General features: G+C 35.2%; 1 protein-coding gene across 5 annotated transcripts in view; it reads left to right on the forward strand.

The window, feature by feature from the left end:
- RIF1 (replication timing regulatory factor 1) overlaps nt 1-20,547 on the forward strand; it is a 55,181-nt gene that overhangs the window by 5,829 nt on the left and 28,805 nt on the right. For 4 of the 5 annotated variants that reach the window (XM_070390282.1, XM_070390296.1, XM_070390304.1 and 1 more), the window contains exons 5-20: nt 443-570; nt 662-756; nt 1,761-1,950; nt 3,704-3,796; nt 5,910-6,048; nt 8,008-8,159; nt 12,298-12,415; nt 13,160-13,330; nt 13,509-13,619; nt 14,277-14,339; nt 14,587-14,687; nt 16,101-16,187; nt 17,873-17,946; nt 18,137-18,317; nt 19,907-20,014; nt 20,356-20,505. In XM_070390282.1, coding sequence (XP_070246383.1) covers nt 443-570; nt 662-756; nt 1,761-1,950; nt 3,704-3,796; nt 5,910-6,048; nt 8,008-8,159; nt 12,298-12,415; nt 13,160-13,330; nt 13,509-13,619; nt 14,277-14,339; nt 14,587-14,687; nt 16,101-16,187; nt 17,873-17,946; nt 18,137-18,317; nt 19,907-20,014; nt 20,356-20,505 — 1,961 coding nt within the window. The remainder of the gene's footprint in view (nt 1-442; nt 571-661; nt 757-1,760; nt 1,951-3,703; nt 3,797-5,909; nt 6,049-8,007; nt 8,160-12,297; nt 12,416-13,159; nt 13,331-13,508; nt 13,620-14,276; nt 14,340-14,586; nt 14,688-16,100; nt 16,188-17,872; nt 17,947-18,136; nt 18,318-19,906; nt 20,015-20,355; nt 20,506-20,547) is intronic. The other variant, XM_070390290.1, reaches the window with a different exon arrangement.

A 20,547-nucleotide genomic window follows, 5' to 3' on the forward strand; every position in this document is an offset into this window, starting at 1 on the left:
TCTTCAAATGAGTCGGTTCTTCACATCAGGTGGCCAAAGGGTTGGAGTTTCAGCTTCAGCATCAGTCCTTCCAATGAATGTTCAGGACTGATTTCCTTTAGGATTGACTGGTTTGATCTCCTTGCAGACCAAGGGACTCTCAAGAGTCTTCCCCAACACCACAGTTCGAAAGCATCAAACCTAATAATAAGATCCTATAGAAATATTTTAGTTGAAAAATTATTGATTTCATGTCTATTATCTGTTTTCACTGAGTATACATTCTCTCTGACCAGAATTTTGTGTTTTGGGGGAAAGTTTGATTATTAGCATAAGTTTTCTGGTCCTTTTCTCTGGATATGCATTTAATTTTAATGACAATGACAATTATTTTTATCTGTTAGGAATTTTAAAGGATGTAAAAGATTCTGCATAATTAAATTTTTTTTTGCTTGTTTTTCAGAGATAAATATTCAAGAACTGCTTTCAAAACTGAATGATATTGTTAAAAGTTCAGATAAAAATGTACGTACTAGGGCACTTTGGGTGATATCCAAGCAGACGTTTCCCACTGAAGTCGTTGGCAAAGTAGTGAGTATAGTTTTTGTATGTCTTCTTAACTACATGCCACTTAAAAAATAGAGGCTTACTTGATTTGTGTTTGTTTGTTTCTGTCTTTCAGGTTTCTAGTATCATTGACTCACTAGAAATAGTATTTAATAGAGGAGAGATGCTTTCTGCTGTTGTGGATTATGAAGCATTAAATGTCATTATAAGGTATGAGTTTGGATACTCTACAAATTAGAATAGTTTCAGTAATTTAGAATTGAAGGAATAATCTTTTGGGACTTGAAATTGAGTTAGACATTGAAAGAAGGAAATGTCTTCTAGACTAAAATTCTCAAAGTAATAGGAAGAGGAAAGTAGATGTGCATTAAGTTACCAGGTTTTTTTTATTTTTACTGAAATAGTCTTTAAAATATCTCTGTTAAAGTTTTTGCAAAAGTTTAAAAAATAGAGACTTCTAAGTTGGCTATAGCAGGTAATTTGAAAGTGAAAGTGGTAGTCACTGAGTCTTGTCTTGACTCTTTGTGACCATATGGACTGTAGTCTGCCAGACTCTTCTGTCCATTGGATTCTCCAGGCAAGAATACTGGAGTGGGTTGCCATCCCCCTCGCCAGGAGATCTTCCTCACCTGGGGATGGAACCTGGGTCTCTTGCATTGCAGGCAGATTCTTTACCACCAGGGAACCCGGTAGCAGGTACTTAGGAAAGCATTAAAACAATTTCTAACAGCGGATGAGGGGAACAGGGAAATCTTCTATCTTCTTCCTACCCATCCTTGCCTTTCACAATGGGTATGCTGACAACACAAACTATTGATGTGCTTTATCTTAACTTGTTTTTCATTCTTTAGTTGAAACTGTTCTTTAGTTGTTGAGCTATATGCTTTAACTAGTATTCTGATGCCCTGATTGATGTTCACAGTATATCATGGTTCTCTAGCTGTTCTCTCCTATAAGAATATAATTTGTGTAAAAATAATTACTAAAGTTTTTTAATCTGAAGAAAGATGATGTGTTTTCATTATTTGAAAAATTTATTAAAATAGGGAAGTCTACAAATTATGTTAGATCTATTTTTGTGTGTGTGTGTATTGTAGATAATATTCTAAAATAAATGGACCATACTGTGCATATTTCTGTGTACTATTTACTTTCCTGGTAGTTTAGAAATAAAACTACTTAAACTAATTTAGTCATTGATTTCTCTATTACAGACTAATTGAACAAGCCCCAGTTCAAATGGGAGAAGAGTCAATTAGGTGGGCAAAATTGGTCATACCTTTACTGGTTCATTCAGCCCAAAAAGTACATTTGCGGGGAGCCACTGCTCTAGAGATGGGAATGCCTTTGTTGCTTCAGAAACAGCAAGAAATAGCATCTATCACAGAGCAGCTTATGACTACCGTAAGTAATACTTTTTTGGATATTGCACTGTGAGGTTTTGCACCAAGCATAGGACTCATATTGGTGTAATTGCACTATGATCTAGGAAGTTCCTCTTTGAATTAAATTTAAGAATTGCTTGAATTAATATCACCCACTTCTAATTACGGTAAGGAAAGGAGCTGTCTATTCAGTGTTAACTGCAATCCTGGCATTTTATTTCATCCATAAAGAATGAAGAAATTGCATTTTTGGAAAAGGGAGAGCGTTATCTGATTCATCGCTATCTGGATTGTTACAGCATAATCCCAGGAGCTACAGATTTAAGGCATAAAAGTGCATGTAGTGTGTACAATTTCCCATTATTATTTGCCCAAAGTTTTAGGTTTTTCAGTCTTTCTTGTAACATTTATTGAGTACCTGTTATGTACTGGACATTGGTTTAGGTACTGTGTATATAGCAGTGAACAAAAGCAATTTGTTTTGGAGCTTATTTTCTAGTGGGAGCAATAAAAAAGTATGTAGTATATTTAGGAAAGAGATTATGGGAAACAGTGGGGACTGGATGAAAATGCTTTCCAAGAGAAAGGGTGATGTGGTCAGAGAAGGAAAAAGAATAGGTGATTTGAAGGGGTAATAGGAGTTAGCTAATTGAATGATGAAGAGTAAACTTATTCAAGTTAGGAGGAACCGTGGAAGCAAAGGCCTTGTTCTGATGTGCTAGGTTGTGTTCATCAAACACTGGGCAGTGTGATAGAGTGAATGAGGATGAGAGGGTAGAAGATGATGTCAGAAACAGGGCCAAGCCACATAGGACCTTGTAGACCATTGTAAGCACTTGGCTTTTATTGCTTTATTGCTTGGTTTTAAAGCATCTGGATTATATTGAAAACCATATTTGAAGGTTTTGAGTCTATGAGTGATATACGTACAGACTTGGCTTTTAAGGGGATCCCTCTGCCTATGTTGAAGAAATTCTAGGCAGGGGTTGCATAGGAGCAGGGAACCCAGTTGGGAGATAGTACAGTAATCCAGGCAGAGGGGGAGACGTCCACATTCTAAAACCTGGGGTTTTGTTTTTTTAGTTTTTTAAAATTCAGGATTCCTCATGGTAATGCCTGAGCTAAAAGTAACTCCAATGTTTTTGTGAGATTTTTAACTGATAAATATTTATTAATTTTTTAAGAGCTTATATAGGCAGTCCTTGAACAGCTCAAGTTTAACCCGTGTATAATTTATAATTGACCCTCTGTATTCGTGGTTCCTCTGTGCCTTTGGATTCAGCCAACCACGGACTGTAGTACTGTGGTATTTACTGCTGAAAGATACCCAAGTGTAAGTGAACCACACAGTTAGTAACACACTTTATTCAAGCGTCCACTGTATAAGATTCTTAATAATAAATTTGAACTCAAATTTTCTCGGATGTATTACCCATGAAGCTATTAATGTATTTTTTAAGTTAATAGAGAAGTTAAAACATTATCATTTGAACTCTGATGATATGCATGCTGAAGTGTTTTAGGGGAAAGTATATTGGTAGGGGAAAAGAAAGCTATATTGATGGATGGAAGAATGGCCTGATAAGTGATAAGACAAGCATAGTAAAAATGTCCAAGCATATACTTGGACATTTACTATAAACTGTCAGCTTTGCTGTATGTGTGAAACTTCCTGATAAAATATTGGGAAAAATTACTTGGCTGAGACAATCAATGTAATATTGCATTCTTTTCAGGAGTCTTTTGGTAAATACTTTTGCTTTTGTTTTCAGAAATTACTTTCAGAACTCCAGAAACTGTTTATGAGTAAAAATGAGACTTATGTGTTAAAATTGTGGCCTTTATTTGTCAAACTTCTTGGGAAGGTAAGTTCACAGTTAAGGTTTTTATACACACCAGACCTTTTATTTTCTTAACTTTACATAGTATAGTTGATCCTCATTATTTATGTGTGCCATATATATGAAAATTGACCTACTTATTAAAATTTATTTGTAAACCCAGTGTCAGTATTTGTGCTGCTTTTGCAGTCAATTGTAGACATGTAGAGTGGCAACAAATTTGAGTCTTACATGTACTCATGCATGTTCCAGTCTGAGGTTGAGCCAGGGTTATGTTCTGCTTTTTTTGCTCTAATTCTCAATGTCCTTTAAACAGATGTCCATTTCATGATACATTTGGTGCCACATTTTTCATGTTTTGCACTTTTTCTTGGAGATTTCAGTTTTAAATGGCCCCCAAGTGTAGTGCTGAAGTGCTCTCTGGTTGCTAAGTAGAGGAAGTCTGTTGTGTGCCTTAGGAGAAAAAGCATGAGTTATAGTGCTGTCTGCTGTGAGCTCAATGTTAGTGAATCAAACTGTATATATTAAATAAGTTGTCTTTAAACCAAACACACATGAAGCAAGATTGTGTGTCAGATGGTTGATGAAAATGTGATCAGAGGCTTGTAGGAAGCTAATCCTGCATTTTCCTTAGAAGCCATGGCACAGAATTTGCTAATACAGTATCAAGGCAACTTTATAGAACATAACTAGTGAATAATGAGAATTGACTGTATATTCTTTATTTAAGCCTGGTTTTGAGGGGGAAGTTGTGATTTTTTTGTGTGTGATAAGCATAATATTTATCATAACCATCCTAAGGTATACAGTTTAGTGATATTAAAAGCATTTACAGTTGTGTAAACATCATCACTGTCTATACCCAGAACTTTTTTGCCATCCCCCCAAAAAACTGTACATGTTAAATAAGTAGTGGCTCCCTCTGCCCCTCTTCCGGCAGCCCCTCGTAACCTCTATTCTGCTTTCTCTCTGAATTTATTTGCTAATTCGTAAGTTTTGATCTTGGTTCCATTTTGAGTTTATTTTTGTATGTAGAATAAGACAAGGATCCGGCTTCGTTTTCTTGCAGGTGAATACTCCAAGCACCATTTGTTAAAAAGACTGTTCTTATTGAATGGTCTTGGTAATCTGGGTAATTCTTATTGGTTATCAGTTAACAGTATATGTGAGAGTGTTTTTGGAATCACTTTTCCATTGGTCTATTACGTTTTTCCTTAAGCCATTACCATAGCTTTATTTTTGGCGGCTGCATCATGTGGCATGAGAGATCTTAATTCCCCAATCAGGGGTCAAACTCATGCCCACTGATGTGGAAGCATGGTGTCCTAACCACTGGACTGCCAGGGAAGTCCTCACTACCATACGCTTTAATTACTGTAGTGTTGTAGTAGGTTTGGAAGTCAAGGGAGTTAGTCTTCCAACTTCGTAATTTTTTTTTTCCAAAATTGTTTTGGCTAAATGGGATTCTTTTATAATGAATTTTTGAGAGTAAGCTTTTATTTCTCAGTTGGAAAAGGACTTTGGAATTTTGATAGAAATTGCGTTGGACTTGTAGATTACTTTGGATAATATTGCTGTTACAATGATATTAAATCTTCCTATTCATGAACACGGAATGATTTTCCATTTATTTAGGTCTTCAAATTTCAACCGTACTTTGTAGCCTTTAGTTTTTCATCTTTGATTAAATGTATTTCTAAGTATTTAATTCTTTTAGGTGCTAATTCTTTTAGGTTATAAATGGAATTGCTTTCCTAATTTGCTTTTTAGATTGTTCATTGCTTTTGTGGAGAAACAACTGATTTTTCTGTGTTGGTCTAGTATTCTGTACAGAGAGCCTGGTGGGCTACAGTCGTAAGAGAGTCAAATGAGACTTAGTGACTAAACAACAACTTGTACTCTGCAACATTGCTGAAAGTATTTTATTAGCTCTAGTGGCTTTCTTAACAGTTTTTGTGAATTTCTAAGCCAGTTTTTTATTTATATTCTGTTCAGATTATGTGTGGATTGTAATCACTTGTGACTGTTAATGTTCTATCCTGTGTATTTTTTTATTGGAATACATTAGACGAATGTTAATAGTGCCTATAATTGTTTCAGGCAAGTAAAAAACTTCTTAATGATTTTTCCTTTTTAGACCTTGCATCGAAGTGGGAGTTTCATTAATTCTCTGTTACAGCTGGAAGAACTGGGATTTCGTAGTGGAGCACCCATGATTAAAAAAATAGCTTTTATTGCTTGGAAGAGTTTAATAGATAATTTTGCTTTAAATCCAGGTAAGTAATATTTTAAGACTGATTTTTGTTATGAGTTTTACTTAAGCAAGATGAAAAAGCTTTTTTTTTTTTGGACTTAATACTGAATATTTACCTATCATTGAGTATTTTAGGGGAATAAATTTGTAGCTAACAATAGAGTTTGTAAAGGCCAGGCATTATTGAAAATCATAGGTATAAAATTTACACTCTTTCAAAAACTGAACAAAGTGACATGCCATTTGTGGTTTTCTTAGTACATTCCAGCACTTACTTGAGCATTTATGTACTTCTCAGTTATCATAATAGACCTCAGATGGTAAATAGTAACACTTTCAGAACGATTAAGTATTATCAAAAGTCACAAAGCCAGTAGACTAGAGCAAACAGTTGTGATTGCTGTGGAATACAAGTATCAGTGACAGAGGAATTTTTTTTCAGGACCTTTAAGAATAGCACCTAATAGTGGGTTAACATTAATATATAGGAGTGATTCCTTTTGATGTTTCTTACCCTTATCTTTTTATTATCCATTGGAAGTGTTTAATATACGTATGAGAAAGTATTTTTCCCATAAGTGAGAAGTATGAGTCTGCGTGTGTAACTGTAGTTAATGTTGGATGTAATTGATAGTTTATAAGATATGCTAAGTAATGTTGATTTCATCCTGTTTTCCCTTGCAAAGACTATTAATAATCCTTGTTCCCTTTGAAAATGTGCATTATTTGCATTAACTACAACTACTTTTATTGAAAATATTGGCAGGCGTATATTTTAATTGGAAATGTCACCGTTGTTGATAAGCTCTCAGTGTGAGGTACTGTATTGTTGAGGATTAAATCTACTGAAATTGTATATCTTTGAGTTAAAGAATAAAATGGGAGTGACTTGAAGATCAATAAAATGCTATCTGATTTGAAATAGGTCAAGATCTAGAGAGTCTGACTGATAACTGTGTATTCATGAACTCATTAAGGAATCAGATGCTTGTCTTTCTCTTGTCGTTGTCAATATGCTTTTGTTGCAGCCTATAGGAAGGAGGGAAGGCAGAAGGGGCAAAAATGAACTTCTTCCCAGAGAGTCAACAGTCTATAACAAAGTTTCAGAAATTCCACGTACGCTTCTGCTTAAATCTCACTGGGAGAATGGCTAAATGGGAGACTAGATAAAGTAGTTCAAAAGTAGACACCAATTCTAAATAAATGTGAATATTTAGATAATATATCCTAAGTCTCATGGCACCAACAGTTAAAATGTTTGATAAAAGAAATAACTAGTAGATTTTTTGAGATTTCCCTAGTGGTCTAGGAATTAAGACTTTGCCTTCCAATGCAGGAGATGCAGGTTTGATCCCTGGCGGGGAGCTAAGATGCCACCTGCCTCGTGGCCAAAAAACAAACCCAAACATAGAAGCAATGCTGTAAAGAGGAAAAAAAAAATTCAATAAAAACTTAAAAACTAATAAAATTTTTAAATGACAGCCTTTTATGAGGTAAAAAAATATGCTCTATTTTGTGATCTATAAAATGGGGATAATGAGAATACTCAAGCAGTTAGAGTTACTGAACATTTTAGCATTTAGGCTGGGCAGTTTGTTGTGAAGAACTGCCCTGTGTGTCAGTGGAAGTTCAGCAGCATTCCGAGATGCAGCCCACTAGATACCAGTAGTGCTCTCTATCCCTGCCTCCCAGTTGGAACAACCAAAAATACTGCAGACATTGCTGAATGCTGGGAAAGTCAGCCCTGGCATAGGGTATCTAATAAATATTACTGTTTTTTTTTTTTTTTTAATAAGTCTTACTAAGTATTGTGACCTAACTGTATGTCAGCATGAAAATTTTGGGGCGAATAGGAATAGCCACTGACTAAAGAATTTTTTAATTCTCTTGCTAAAGTAAAAGACTTATTGCATGCTGTCATTCTTAAAGTTTAATCTTTAGCTCTTCAGTATTTTCACTTGGGTGTTTCTTTTCTTTTAAGAAATACTGTGTAGTGCAAAAAGACTGAAGTTGTTGATGCAGCCTTTGAGTTCTATCCATGTGAGAACAGAAACTCTAGCGCTGACAAAACTAGAAGTCTGGTGGTATTTGTTGATGAGACTAGGACCTCATCTTCCTGCTAATTTTGAACAGGTAACATTACAAGTGTTGATTATGATACTTGATGTGTTTTTTTTAGTAGTATGTTCTTAAAATCCTACCAGTCTAACTTTCAGTGCTTGGCAGACCAGCGGACCATGTTATATATAAAAAATGTTTTTCACCCTGACACAGAACTTGAGGTCATTTTCCTTAAAGGATATTCTCCAGTTGTCTGAAATGGACCTCTACAGCCTTTTTAATCAGTAGACACTCATATGTCTGTTCTTATTCTAGAGACATTATGAAAGATTTTTTTAAAGGAATTGCATATGACTTGGAATATAATTGAGAGTAGAGTCAGCATTACTGAAATAGAAATCATGTGCTACACTGGGTAGATGATACAAAGTTGGAGTAATTCTAATTTTTAAATCTCTTTCTAGGCTATGTAGTGATAACCAATCATTTAATACCCTTGTAGCTTTTCATTGTTACACATGAGTTTATTCCTTTAGATTTTGTTATCTTTGCTGGCATTTAAACTTGTTATTTTGTCTAAGTTAAAAAAGGGTAGCTCTGATAACTACTCTTATTTATTTTTAATTTATATTTTAATAATTTTATTTTTATTTTTGTGCTGGATTTTTGTCGCTTTGCATGGGCTTTCTCTAGTTGCAACAAGGAGGGGCTACTCTTTGGTGTGTGGACTTTGCATTGCAGAGGCCTCTCATTGCAGAACACAGGCTCTAGACGAGTGGACTTCAGTAGTTGCAGCTCATGGGCTCTCGAGCCACAGGCTCAGTAATTGTGGTACATGGGCTCAGTTACTCCACAGCATGTGAAATCTGCCCGGACCAAGGGTTGAACCCATGTCCCCTTCTTTGGGGACAGATTCTTATCCACTCTGTCACCAGGGAAGTCCTTAATTTATTTTTTATTAAAGTGTAGTTGATTTACATGTATTAGTTTCTGGTGTACAGCAAAGTGATTTAGTTACATATTTTTCATATTTTCCATTATTACAGGATACTGAATATATTTCCCTATGCTCTACAGTAGGACCATGTAGTTTAGCCATCCTGTATTTAACAGTTTGTGTCTGCTAACCAAGTGCCCTGTCGAGTCCACCCCCACCTGCCCTCCCCCTTGACAAACACAAGTCTGTTCTCTGTGTCTGTGAGTCTGTTTTGAAAGTAAGTTCATTTGTGTCATTTTATTTCCACATGTAAGTGATACCGTGTGCTATTTGTCTCTTTTTGACTTCAAATAGTGCTGCTCTGAACATAGGTGTGCATGTGTCTTTTCAAAGTATAGAGTTTTGTCCAGATAGATGCCCAGAAATGGAGTTACTGGATCAGATGGCAACTCTATTTTTAGTTATTTGAGGAAATTTCATACTGTTTTCTATAGTGGCTGTACCAATTTACATTCCTACTGACGTTGTAGGAGGGTTCCCTTTTCTCCACATCCTCCAACATTTGTTGTTTGTAGAGTTTTTAATGATGGCCATTCTGACTGATGTGAGGTGGTACCTCCTTATAGCTTTGATTTGAATTTCTCTAACGCAGTTAATGAAATTGAGCATCTTTTCGTGTGCCTATAGGCATGGAAAAGTGTCTGTTTAGGTCTTCTGCCCATTTCGATTGGGTTTTCATTACTGAGTTGTGTGGGCTGTTCATACATTTTGGAAATTAAGCCCTTGTTGATTACATCACTTGCAGATATTTCCTCCCATTTGGTAGATTGTCTTTTCATTTTGTTATGCCTTCCTTTACTGGGGCTTTACTATACTGAGTACATTTAATTAGGTCCCATTTGGGATTTTTTTTGCTTTTATTTCTATTGCCTTGGGAGACTGACCTAAGAAAACATTACTATAATTTATGTCAGCAAGTATTTTGCCTATGTTACTTTCTAGGAATTTTATGGTGTCCTGTCTTATACTTAAGTATTTAAGCGACATTGAATTTATTTTTGTGTATGGTGTAAGGGAGTTTGCTGCTGCTGCTGCTAAGTCACTTCAGTCATGTCTGACTTTGCAACCCCATAGACGGCAGCCCACCAGGCTCCCCTGTCCCTGGGATTCTCCAGGCAAGAACACTGGAGTGGGTTGCCATTTCCTTCTCCAATGCATGAGAGTGAAAAGTGAAAGTGAGTCACTCAGTCGTATCCAACTCCTAGCGACCCCATGGACTACAGCCCACCAGGCCCCTCTGTCCATGGGATTTTCCAGGCAAGAGTACTGGAGTGGGGTGCCAATGCCTTCTCCGAGGGAGTGTTCTACTTCATTGATTTACATGCAGCTGTCCAACGTTCCCAACAGTACTTACTAAAGAGACTGTCTTTTCACCATTGTATATTCTTTTCTTTGTCAAAGATTGACCACAAGGTTTATTTTTGGGCTGTTTATTCTATTCCATTGATCCGTATATCTGTTCCTGTGGCAGTTATCACACTGTTTTGATTACTGTAGCTTTGTAGTAGTCTGGGAAGGTTATACTCCTGTGTTATTTTTATCCTCAGGATTGCTTTGGCAATTCTGGGATGGTTCCATATGGCTAATTTAATAGCAATCCCATTAAATTGTTTTGGGTAGTATGGCTATTTTAACAATATTCTTTCAGTGCAAGAGCATGGGATATCTTCTCATTTTTTTTTTTTTTTTGTCTTTATAATTTTTAATTATTTTTGACTGTATTGGTTCTTCATTACTTTGCTCAGGCTTTCTCTAGTTTTGAGGAGTGGTGGGTACTCTCCGTGCACGGGCTTCTCATTGTGGTGGCTTCTGTTGCAGAGCACAGACCCTGGCGTGGGACTCGTTAGTTGGAGCACTTGAGCTCTAGAGCACAGGCTCAGTAATTGTGCACAGACCTTCCCGTTTCTTTAAATCATCTTCAGTTTCCTTTATTAATGTTTTGTAGTTCTCAGAATAAAAGAATTTTACCTCCTTGATCAAGAGTATTCCTAGGTATTTTTTTATGTGATTTTAAAAGGGATTTTTTACTTTCCATTTCTGATGATACTACTGAATAGAAGTGCAGCAGATTTCTGTGTGTTAACCTGGTATTGTGCATACCTTGCTGAATTCGTTTATCATTTCTTCCTCAAGTATACTTGGGTTTTTTTTTAGCAAGTTCTTTTTAAATGCTTAATTGCTTACTGTATTGAAGTTTTTAAATTTGTTAAAGCATGGTCAGTTCAGTCGCTCAGTCGTGTCCAACCCTTTGCGACCCCATGAATTGTAGCACGCCAGGCCTGCCTGTCCATCACCAACTCCTGGAGTCCACCCAAACCCATGTCCATTGAGTCAGTGATGCTCTCCAACCATCTCATCCTCCATCATCCCCTTCTCTTCCTGCCCTCAATCTTTCTGGGCATCAGGGTCTTTTCAAATGAGTCAGTTCTTCACATCAGGTGGCCAAAGTATTAGAGTTTCAGCTTAAAGCATGAACTAATTAAAATTGGACATTGATTGTTAGCATGTGATTGGGATCATAATTTTTCCAAATTCTACCATTATTAGTTCCTAGTTGGCTATGTGTGCTCAGTCATGTATGACTCTTTGACCCGTGGACTGTAACCCACCAGGCTCTTTCCATGGGTTGCCATTTCCTTTTCCAGGGGATCTTCCTGACCACGGGATTGAACCCCCATCTCTTGCTTCTCCTTCATTGCCAGGAGGATTCTTTACCACTGCACCACGTGGGATGTCCTCCTTGTAGGCTAATCTTACCCAATTGTCCCATCCATTCCTTGGCATAATCTGCTTACTGGCTAGATTTGACAGGTCTTGGAATAATCTTAGAAATGAGCTTGAAGTTGTCTTAGTTCATATTTTTTAAGGTGTTTTTTTAAAAAGCTTAAAATGGTCTATCTGCCAGTAACATTAAAACTCATGTATATGTTACTTGTAAAAGCTCTTTACGTGTATAATTTTCCATCTGGAATGTAGTACTGAAATTTATAAATAATATATATTTAGGGCAAATATGATTGTAATATGATTTTTCACTTTTCCAGATTTCAGTTTCTACCTTGTGTATCAAGGCTGATAAAATTTCAACATACTAAGACAATTGATACTGCTTCTTAAGGAAATTTAACTGTATTTTGTAAGACTTTTTAAAAAATGACATTTATGCAGTTTACAGATACAGTTCCCTGTCTCTTTTTTACTTAATCCCAATAGGTTTGTGTGCCTCTGATTCAGAGCACAATAAGCATTGATTCTAATGCTTCACCTCAAGGGAATTCATCTCGTGTAGCTACTACTCCAGGTTTAAGCCCTATGACCCCAGTACACAAAGGTAAGAGGTAGACCTACTTGTTTTTGTTTTTGTTTTTTTCTGTATTTTTTTTAAAAAGACTTTGAATCAAGTTTTTGTTCCATGTAATTTACATAAAATTAATCACATAATTTTGGCTCCCATATCACAAAATTGTTTTGTTTTCTGTATGAATTAGGACTTCCCTGGTGACTCAGGTGGTGAAGAATCCAATTACTGTCTCCTGCTGTCATTGCATTATTATAGTTGGATAAGACAACTTTTTTCCATGACATTATGTAAAGTGCATTAGATCCTTAGGTTTGTTTTTAGAATCTTAAGAGTTATTATTAAAAGTAGCAGGTCTGTTCTAAGTCAAATTTTATATTTTTAGAAATGCCTGCATGTTAATATTTTAAGGGTATAGGTAAATGCCTGAGATTTATTTTCATTTAAATGGTGTATGACACTCATCTTTTGTGTGTGTAGGACTCTTAATCTTGTTCTTCTTAACCTGGTATGTTTAGTTTTGTTTTGGGGCTGTGACTTCCTCGACCAGGGATCGAACCTGCACTCTGCTGGGGTGCAGAGTCTAATCAGTTGGACCACTGGGGAAGTCCTTAGTAAGATTAGTATTAGGAACTCTGTTATGGGCTTTAAACAAAAACTCTTCAACTTTTATTTGAGAAACACATTATTTAATCTTAAAGGTACATTGCATTGAAATGAAGTAAAATATATTTGAGTAACTAATCATGCATAACTTAGCTGTTTTGTTTTTTGAAGGTGCTTCTCCATATGGAACTCCTGTAACCCCTCGGATGAACTTGAATTCAAATTTTGGAATGGCCACAATCCCCTCTATACAACTTTTGGGGCTTGAAATGTTGCTTCATTTTTTGTTGGGTCCAGAAGTCGTGAGTTTTGCTAAGCAAAACAAACTTATACTGAGCCTAGGTATTTAATTTTTAAAAAATAATTTCAATTATTAAAACAATTCAGAACACTGTAATTGGGGTGAAGAAATTTTATGTCTTTTAATAGAAAACATAGCAGACCACCTAACATTTTATATTGGGAAATTTATTTCATAAAGCTTTGGTTTTGAATAACTGTCTTTTTTTTTCTCTTTTAGAACCACTTGAACATCCATTAATCAGCAGCTCTTCTTTTTTCTCCAAACACTCAAATACACTTATCACTGCTGTTCATGATAGCTTTGTTGCAGTTGGAAAAGATGCTTCTGGTGAATATTTAAGAGAAGATTTTTATTGCTTAAACTTGTGTTTAAAAATAAAATAAATATTTATATGGTGCCACTTGCTTCTAGATTGTTCTGCAAGAGCTTTATATGTAATTCATTTAATCCTAATAGTAACCTTATTGTGTATTAGCCCATTTTGCAGATAAGGGATTGTGTTGTACAGAGAAGTAACTAACTTATGCCTGGTTACGAAGTGATAGAGCTATGATTCAAACCTGGGCTTTGTGATTTTAGTATCTATACCTAAACCTCCTGTGTTCTAAAGCCTATCAAATAATGACACATTTCAAAAATAAGATAGTTTGCTATTTAACTTGCTGGAAGATTTTTTTCTAGTGGCTTTCAGATATCCTTCTGAATCTTGGTTTTTCCTTGTATCAAAAATAAAAAGTGTTCAATAACAGAAAATATGATTGATAGAAAAAATTATCCAGAGTGTGTTAGTCCATTTGAAAACATATTTCTCTAAACAGAAATGAGGTGATAGTATATTATAAACTGAGTTAAAAGGTTGACTATTACAAGGAGAATTGTATTTCAAAGTATTGCTCAGTTTATTTCGGTAGTATAAGCATAAAAGGGGGAGCCTTTGTAGTTATATATACTTCACTCTAAAATACCTTTTATTTTGTTTGGCAGATGTAGTTATTAATGCTATTTGGAAGGAGTTAATTAGCTTGGTGAAGTCAGTTATTGAATCAGGTAAGCACTGTAATGATTAAGACTTTTATAGCAGCCAGTGAATTTTTTGGCTTTCATATATAAAATTTATTTTGAAATCACTTAAAGTATTGTATCTTCTAGACTTCTATTTAATCAAATTACTTTATTTTTTAAAAATTACTTTTTAATAGCTCTCTGAGTATGTATTTTTACTCCTGAATTGACTGTATTTTCACTCCTAAAGATACATCTTTAGAACTATAACCCTTCTTGTGCTTTTGAATAGGTAACAAAAAAGAGAGACCAGGTTCTGAAGTTTTGACTCTCTTATTAAAATCTTTGGAAAGCATAGTGAATTCAGAAGTATTTCCTGTATTGAAAACACTGGTAAGTACAATACCTGTATGCTGGAATTTTAAAACCATACTCTGAAATTGAATTTTATTTTGAAGGTACTAGCACAGATCAAGATTTGGGAAGACATTTTATATCAAGTATTTATCAGCAATTTAGCACTGAAATAAATGCTGTCCCATTGGTTTTGCAGTCATTTGAAACCTTAATAAAGTAAATGAAGACAATGGCAACTCTCACATCTTCCAATATGATGAGAAAAAGCATAGGCTGTACAGAGAAAATGAGATAAGTGTGAAATTTGAACTGAAGAAACTCAGATGAACACTAATTTTATAACAAGATTGCTGGGCTCCACTAATTGTTACTTTGTACATTTGAAAAAATACCTAGTAATAATCTTGTAGAGCTTTTGCATTTTAACTGTGACCGATATAGTAGAGAAAAGAAAGCAAATTGGGAATACTTTTTGTAATAGTGAGTTTCCCAAAATAATCTGCAGATGGAACAAATCATACCCTTACATAAACTTTGAGTCTGTTTCCTTTGTGTGCATGACAGTGATACCTGCTGTGACAGTAGAGGATAGTGGTTAATAGCCAGGCTCTAGTATGAGGTTGAACCTCAGCCTGACTACTGACTGAGTGAACTTGGATACTTTATCTATTTCCTTGCCTCTCTGTAAAGAAGAGATGTAGTAGTAGTTTATAATTAAATGAGTTGATAAATGCAGAGCACTGTGGGCTGGAACAAAATAAATGTGTGTACGAATGCATAATTATCATTAGTTTCTATTCAAAATGAGAGTATATGAAACCATTTTCACTAATTTTTGTCATGTCACTGTTATATACTTCAGGTTAATACTTGTGTATTAATACATTTGGATGGCAGTTTGATAGGCTCTGTCACATTTGAGAGATGTGTCTTAGATCCAGCTTTTAGTTAGAAGTCCTTTGAATATTGGCTTCTGGCACTAGTGAGTATGTAATTGATTGCAGAATTTCTTTTTGTAGTATAAAAAATAGTCTCTAGGGCCATTAGTTTTTAAAAAGTTTGAATAAGCTATGCATATTCATTTATCAGTTAAGAATATGTCTGTAGACTGAAAACTGTTTCACAGTCAGGTGAAGAAAGTTCAAAGTATCTCATAGTATAATATCGTCATAAAAGAATAGATACATGACAGCCAGCTCAGGAAGTTATGTTCTCTGTGTACTTTATATGGAAAGTTAGGTCTAAAAAAACTCCAGACTGACAGCATTGATTATTCCTGGAAATAAGGAAGGACCTTCTTTTTTTTTATGTTTTGTGTTTCTGTACTTGAATGTTTTAAGCTAATAAGAATGTGTTTACATTAATGACTGAACATTACTTATAATAAATTGTTAAAACTATATTGAATACTAATGACTAATGTACAGTAAAACCTTTTGTCTTTCTTAGGTTCTCATGGAAATTACAATTAAAGGACTTCCTCAGAAAGTATTAGGTTCTCCAGCATATCAGGTTGCTAATATGGATATTCTTAATGCAAGTATCTTAGATGCAATGATATGATTAAATTAGCTAAAAATCCATGTTTTTTTAAGTTAGAGAAACTTAGATTGCAAAATTCGAAAAGAATTGAATTTGAATATACTGATTATATTAAAGGAAAAAAATCATAGACAAAGTATAGGTGTGGCTCAGAAATAATTACAAGTTCAGTTCCAGACCACTGCTAAGAAAGTGAGTATCAGAATAAAGCAAGTCACATGAAATTTTTGGTTACCCAGGGTATGTAAAAGTTACGTTTACACTATATTATAGTCTACTGAGTGTAAGTAAATAGCATTATGGCTTAAAAAAACAATGTACATACCTTAATTTAAAAGTACTTGATGGCTAAAATTGTTGCTTAATCATTTGAGTCTTCAGTGAGTCATAATCTTTTACTGCTTGGGGGTTTCTCCTCTGTATTGATGGCTGCTGACTGATCAGAATGATGGTTGCTGAAGGTTGGGGTGGCCATGGCAATTTCTTAAGACAACAGTGATGTTTTCTGTGATTGATTCTTTCATAAATGATTTATCTGTAGCATATAATGCTGTTGGATAGTGTTTTACCCACAGTAGAACTTCTTTCAGAATTGGAGCTAGTTCTGTCAAATATTGATGCTGCTTTTTCAGTTAAGTTTATCTTGTCATTTCAGCAGTCTTTACAACATCTTCACGAGGAGTAGATTCCGTCTTAAGAAACCATTTTCTTTCCTCATCCATAAGGAGCAATTCCACATCTGTTTACATTTTATCTTAAAATTACAACAATTCAATCACGTTTTCAGGCTCCACTCCTAATTCTAGTTCTTTGCTATTTCTACCACATCTGTAGTTACTTCCCCTGGTCTTGACTTTAAGCATGCCTTCACTATTAAGTTTAATCATTTCTAGCTTTTGGTTGAAAGTGAGAGATGTGCAGCTCCTTTCACTTCAATGTTTAGAGGCCACTTGAGCGTTGTTAATTAGTCTAAATTTAATATTGTGTCTCAGGGAATGCGGAGGCCAGAGGAGAGGGAAGGAGACAAAATAATAGCTGGTCCATCGAGCAGTCAGGACACATACTAAAAATCGTGAAAATTACCCAAAATGTGACAAAGTAAACAAATACTATTTAGAAAAAGGGTTCCAGTAGACTTGTTTAAAACAGGGTTGCCACAAATCTTCAATATGTAAAATATGCCGTATTTGCAAAGCACAATACAGTCAAGTGTGCTTGTGAGGCATTAACTAATGGCATATTGATGGAACTATTTTCCTGGATTAAAGGCTTCTAAAATAAAAGGTTTCTCTTTGCTTTTATGTAAATGTAGTTTTGGTTACTGTTACAAGTTTTGGAAGCTTTGTAACACTGGCTTAGTTATAGTGAAATATATTTAATATCTGCTGGATGGTAGGTATTGTTGATCCAGCAAGTTTTAAGTCAGTGTTTATATCTGGAATCTCTTAATATTCTTCAATTGCTTGACTAGATGGAACAGCTATAATTAAAATAAAGAACTTGATTTTTGTGTGTAGTTTATGGAAGTACATTTGCTATCATTTTTGTTGTATCCTAAGTAATTTCAAAAGTCCTCAAACTTAAAAGGGTCATATTTCAAATAATTGTAGAAAACAAGTGTAACAAGAGTGTACTGTTGGTAACAAGAAAATTGATTGCCATCTCCCATCTTTCTTCAGGGAACCCCTGCTTTGTTCTTAATTCAGTTAACTTTCAATAATAATCTATTGGAATGTGGTGTGGAAGACGAAAGGTAATTTTAAACAAACTATTTTGTTTATTTTGGAAAGTTTGTTGAATGATATTCTTTTGAGTTAGACTATTATAAATTTTTTTAAAAATTAAAAAAGTTGAGATTCATTTTTGGGGTAACTTTGCTATAATGTAATTTATTTTTACAAAAAGAACAGTTAATGCATAGTTCAAAAATTTTTTTCCATCAGGTTTTTTCTCAACCTGGAAACACTTGTGGGCTGTGTTCTTTCGGGTCCAACTTCACCACTCGCTTTCAGTGACTCTGTCTTAAATGTTGTCAATCAAAATGCAAAGCAGTTGGATAACAAGGAGCATCTTTGGAGAATGTGGAGTATTATAGTCACCCCATTAACAGAATTGATTAATCAGGTATGATATAAGTCAGCTGCATGTTTTCTCTCAAGTTTAGTACCTTGTCTTTTTTTTCTTTCTTTGTTATATAGCACATGAGTATATGAATAGAAATTTGTATTTGAATGGAAGATATTACATATTTTATCTGTGGGATTGGTTAATTTTCTGTTCTTTAAATTACTTGATTTCTTTTCATTGTGTTTCTGCCTTATTCAAAAAAGTGTAACTTAGTGGGGACTAAATAGTCCATTTTCTCTTACGATTAGAAAGCCAGAAGGCTCACATGATAGATATGGATTTCCCTGTTTATATCTTGGATTCTTGCATTTGTGCTGTGGGGAATAATATGAATGTCTTGACTAAACTATATATTCTTAGATTTCTATGGCAAATCATGTTGGTGAACACCTCAAAGCCATATAGTAGTTCCTAAACCTTTAATTCTTGAGTTGACTGACCTTTACATTTAAATACTTTAAAAAGTGATAATATTGGCAAGGTATGGAGCTCAAGTTCTGTCACTGTTAATAGTTCATTAGCAGCTTTATCAATCTTTAATGGAATTAGTCTGTTATTACTTACAAATGGAGTGAAGACTCTGAAGAATTATGTGATTATACAGTAGCCCTTATTTTAGCTACTTGAGCCAACACTCCATTAAACATATTCCTTTGGAAGAACAAGATTTATGTTCCTAAATGGTTTCCTACAGTTTGAGGTCTGCTAGAGGCCATTTTTGGAGAAGGCAATGGCAGCCCACTCCAGTACTGTTGCCTGGAAAATCCCATGGGCGGAGGAGCCTGGTAGGCTGCAGTCCATGGGGTCGCGAAGAGTCGTACACGATTGAGTGACTTCACTTTCACTTTTCACTTGCATACATTGGAGAAGGAAATGGCAACCCACTCCAGGGTTCTTGCCTGGAGAATTCCAGGGACGGGGGAGCCTGGTGGGCTGCTGTCTATGGGGTCGCACAGAGTCAAACACAACTGAAGTGACTTAGCAGCAGCAGCAGAGGCCATTTTTATAAGTCCTTGCTTGAGTCTTACCTTCTGCGTATAGTAAAAGTTTGTGGAATCACCTCTGGGATTCTTTTTTAGGACTTAAAACACAGTATATTGTTTCCCAGGGTTGCTTGAGAGACTACCACAAACTGGTGGCTTAAATCAACAGGAACTTATTTTTTAAAGGTCTTGGGGCCGGAATTTCAATAGTAAGATGTTGGCAGATTTGGTTTCTTCTGGAGCTGTAAAAGAGAGTGTGTTCCATGCTTCTCTTAGCGTCCAGCAATTGTTGATATTGTGAATCCACCACTCCAATCTCAGCCTATCTTCACATGGCGTTCTTCCAAGTATCTTCTATTAAACTTCCTCTTTTATAAGGACACCAGTTATTGGATTAGAGCGTGCCTTAAGTCAGCATGACTTCTTTATTGCATGATTACACCTGCAAGGACCCTAATTTCAAAGAGTACAGAGGTTAGGAGTTCACCATCTGTTTTAACATCTCGACGTTGGGGAGCATGATTCTTACTACATGTGATAAGATGTCACTATTTAGGACTAGAATTAGATGGTGATTTGTCTAACTTCATTTTCTTTTTTCAGACCAATGAAGTGAATCAAGGGGATGCCTTAGAACATAATTTCAGTGCTATCTATGGTGCACTGATTTTGCCAATAAACCATATTTTTCCAGCACAAAAAATTCCAGTGGTAAGGCAAATTTTTACTTGAGGAATTTGCGGTTTTTAAATATTATGTTACTCTTTGTAATGAACTTCTATAAGACTTTCTTATGACTTATAATCAGCTTAGGAGAAAGGAAAGTGGTGGAGAGAGTGAAGTTCCTCTTCACCTTTGTTAATTGCTGGTATTGTGGTATTACTACAGTTTTTCGGTTAGAGCTCTGGGAATGTGGGCAGACTTATTACCCTGTGCTAGTCTCTTCTGACACCTTAAGTGTTACTGTGTTTTTAAAATGTTAAAGATGTATTCTATTAAGTTACTTGATATATAGGTACACATTTTCTAAGTTTTTTTTTTATTATTGTTAGGTCACCATGAAGACCTTACTTAAAACTTGGTCAGAATTATATAGAGCATTTGCTCGCTGTGCAGCTTTGGTGGCAACTGCGGAAGAGAATTTATGCTGTGAGGAATTTTGTTCCAAGATAATGTCCAGTTTGGAAGATGAAGGCCTTTCAGTGAGTTTATTCTGATACCGACCTTTTTTGTATTTAAAGTAA

Source organism: Bos mutus, chromosome 2 (assembly GCF_027580195.1).
Source record: "Bos mutus isolate GX-2022 chromosome 2, NWIPB_WYAK_1.1, whole genome shotgun sequence".
Taxonomy (NCBI): domain Eukaryota; kingdom Metazoa; phylum Chordata; class Mammalia; order Artiodactyla; family Bovidae; genus Bos; species Bos mutus.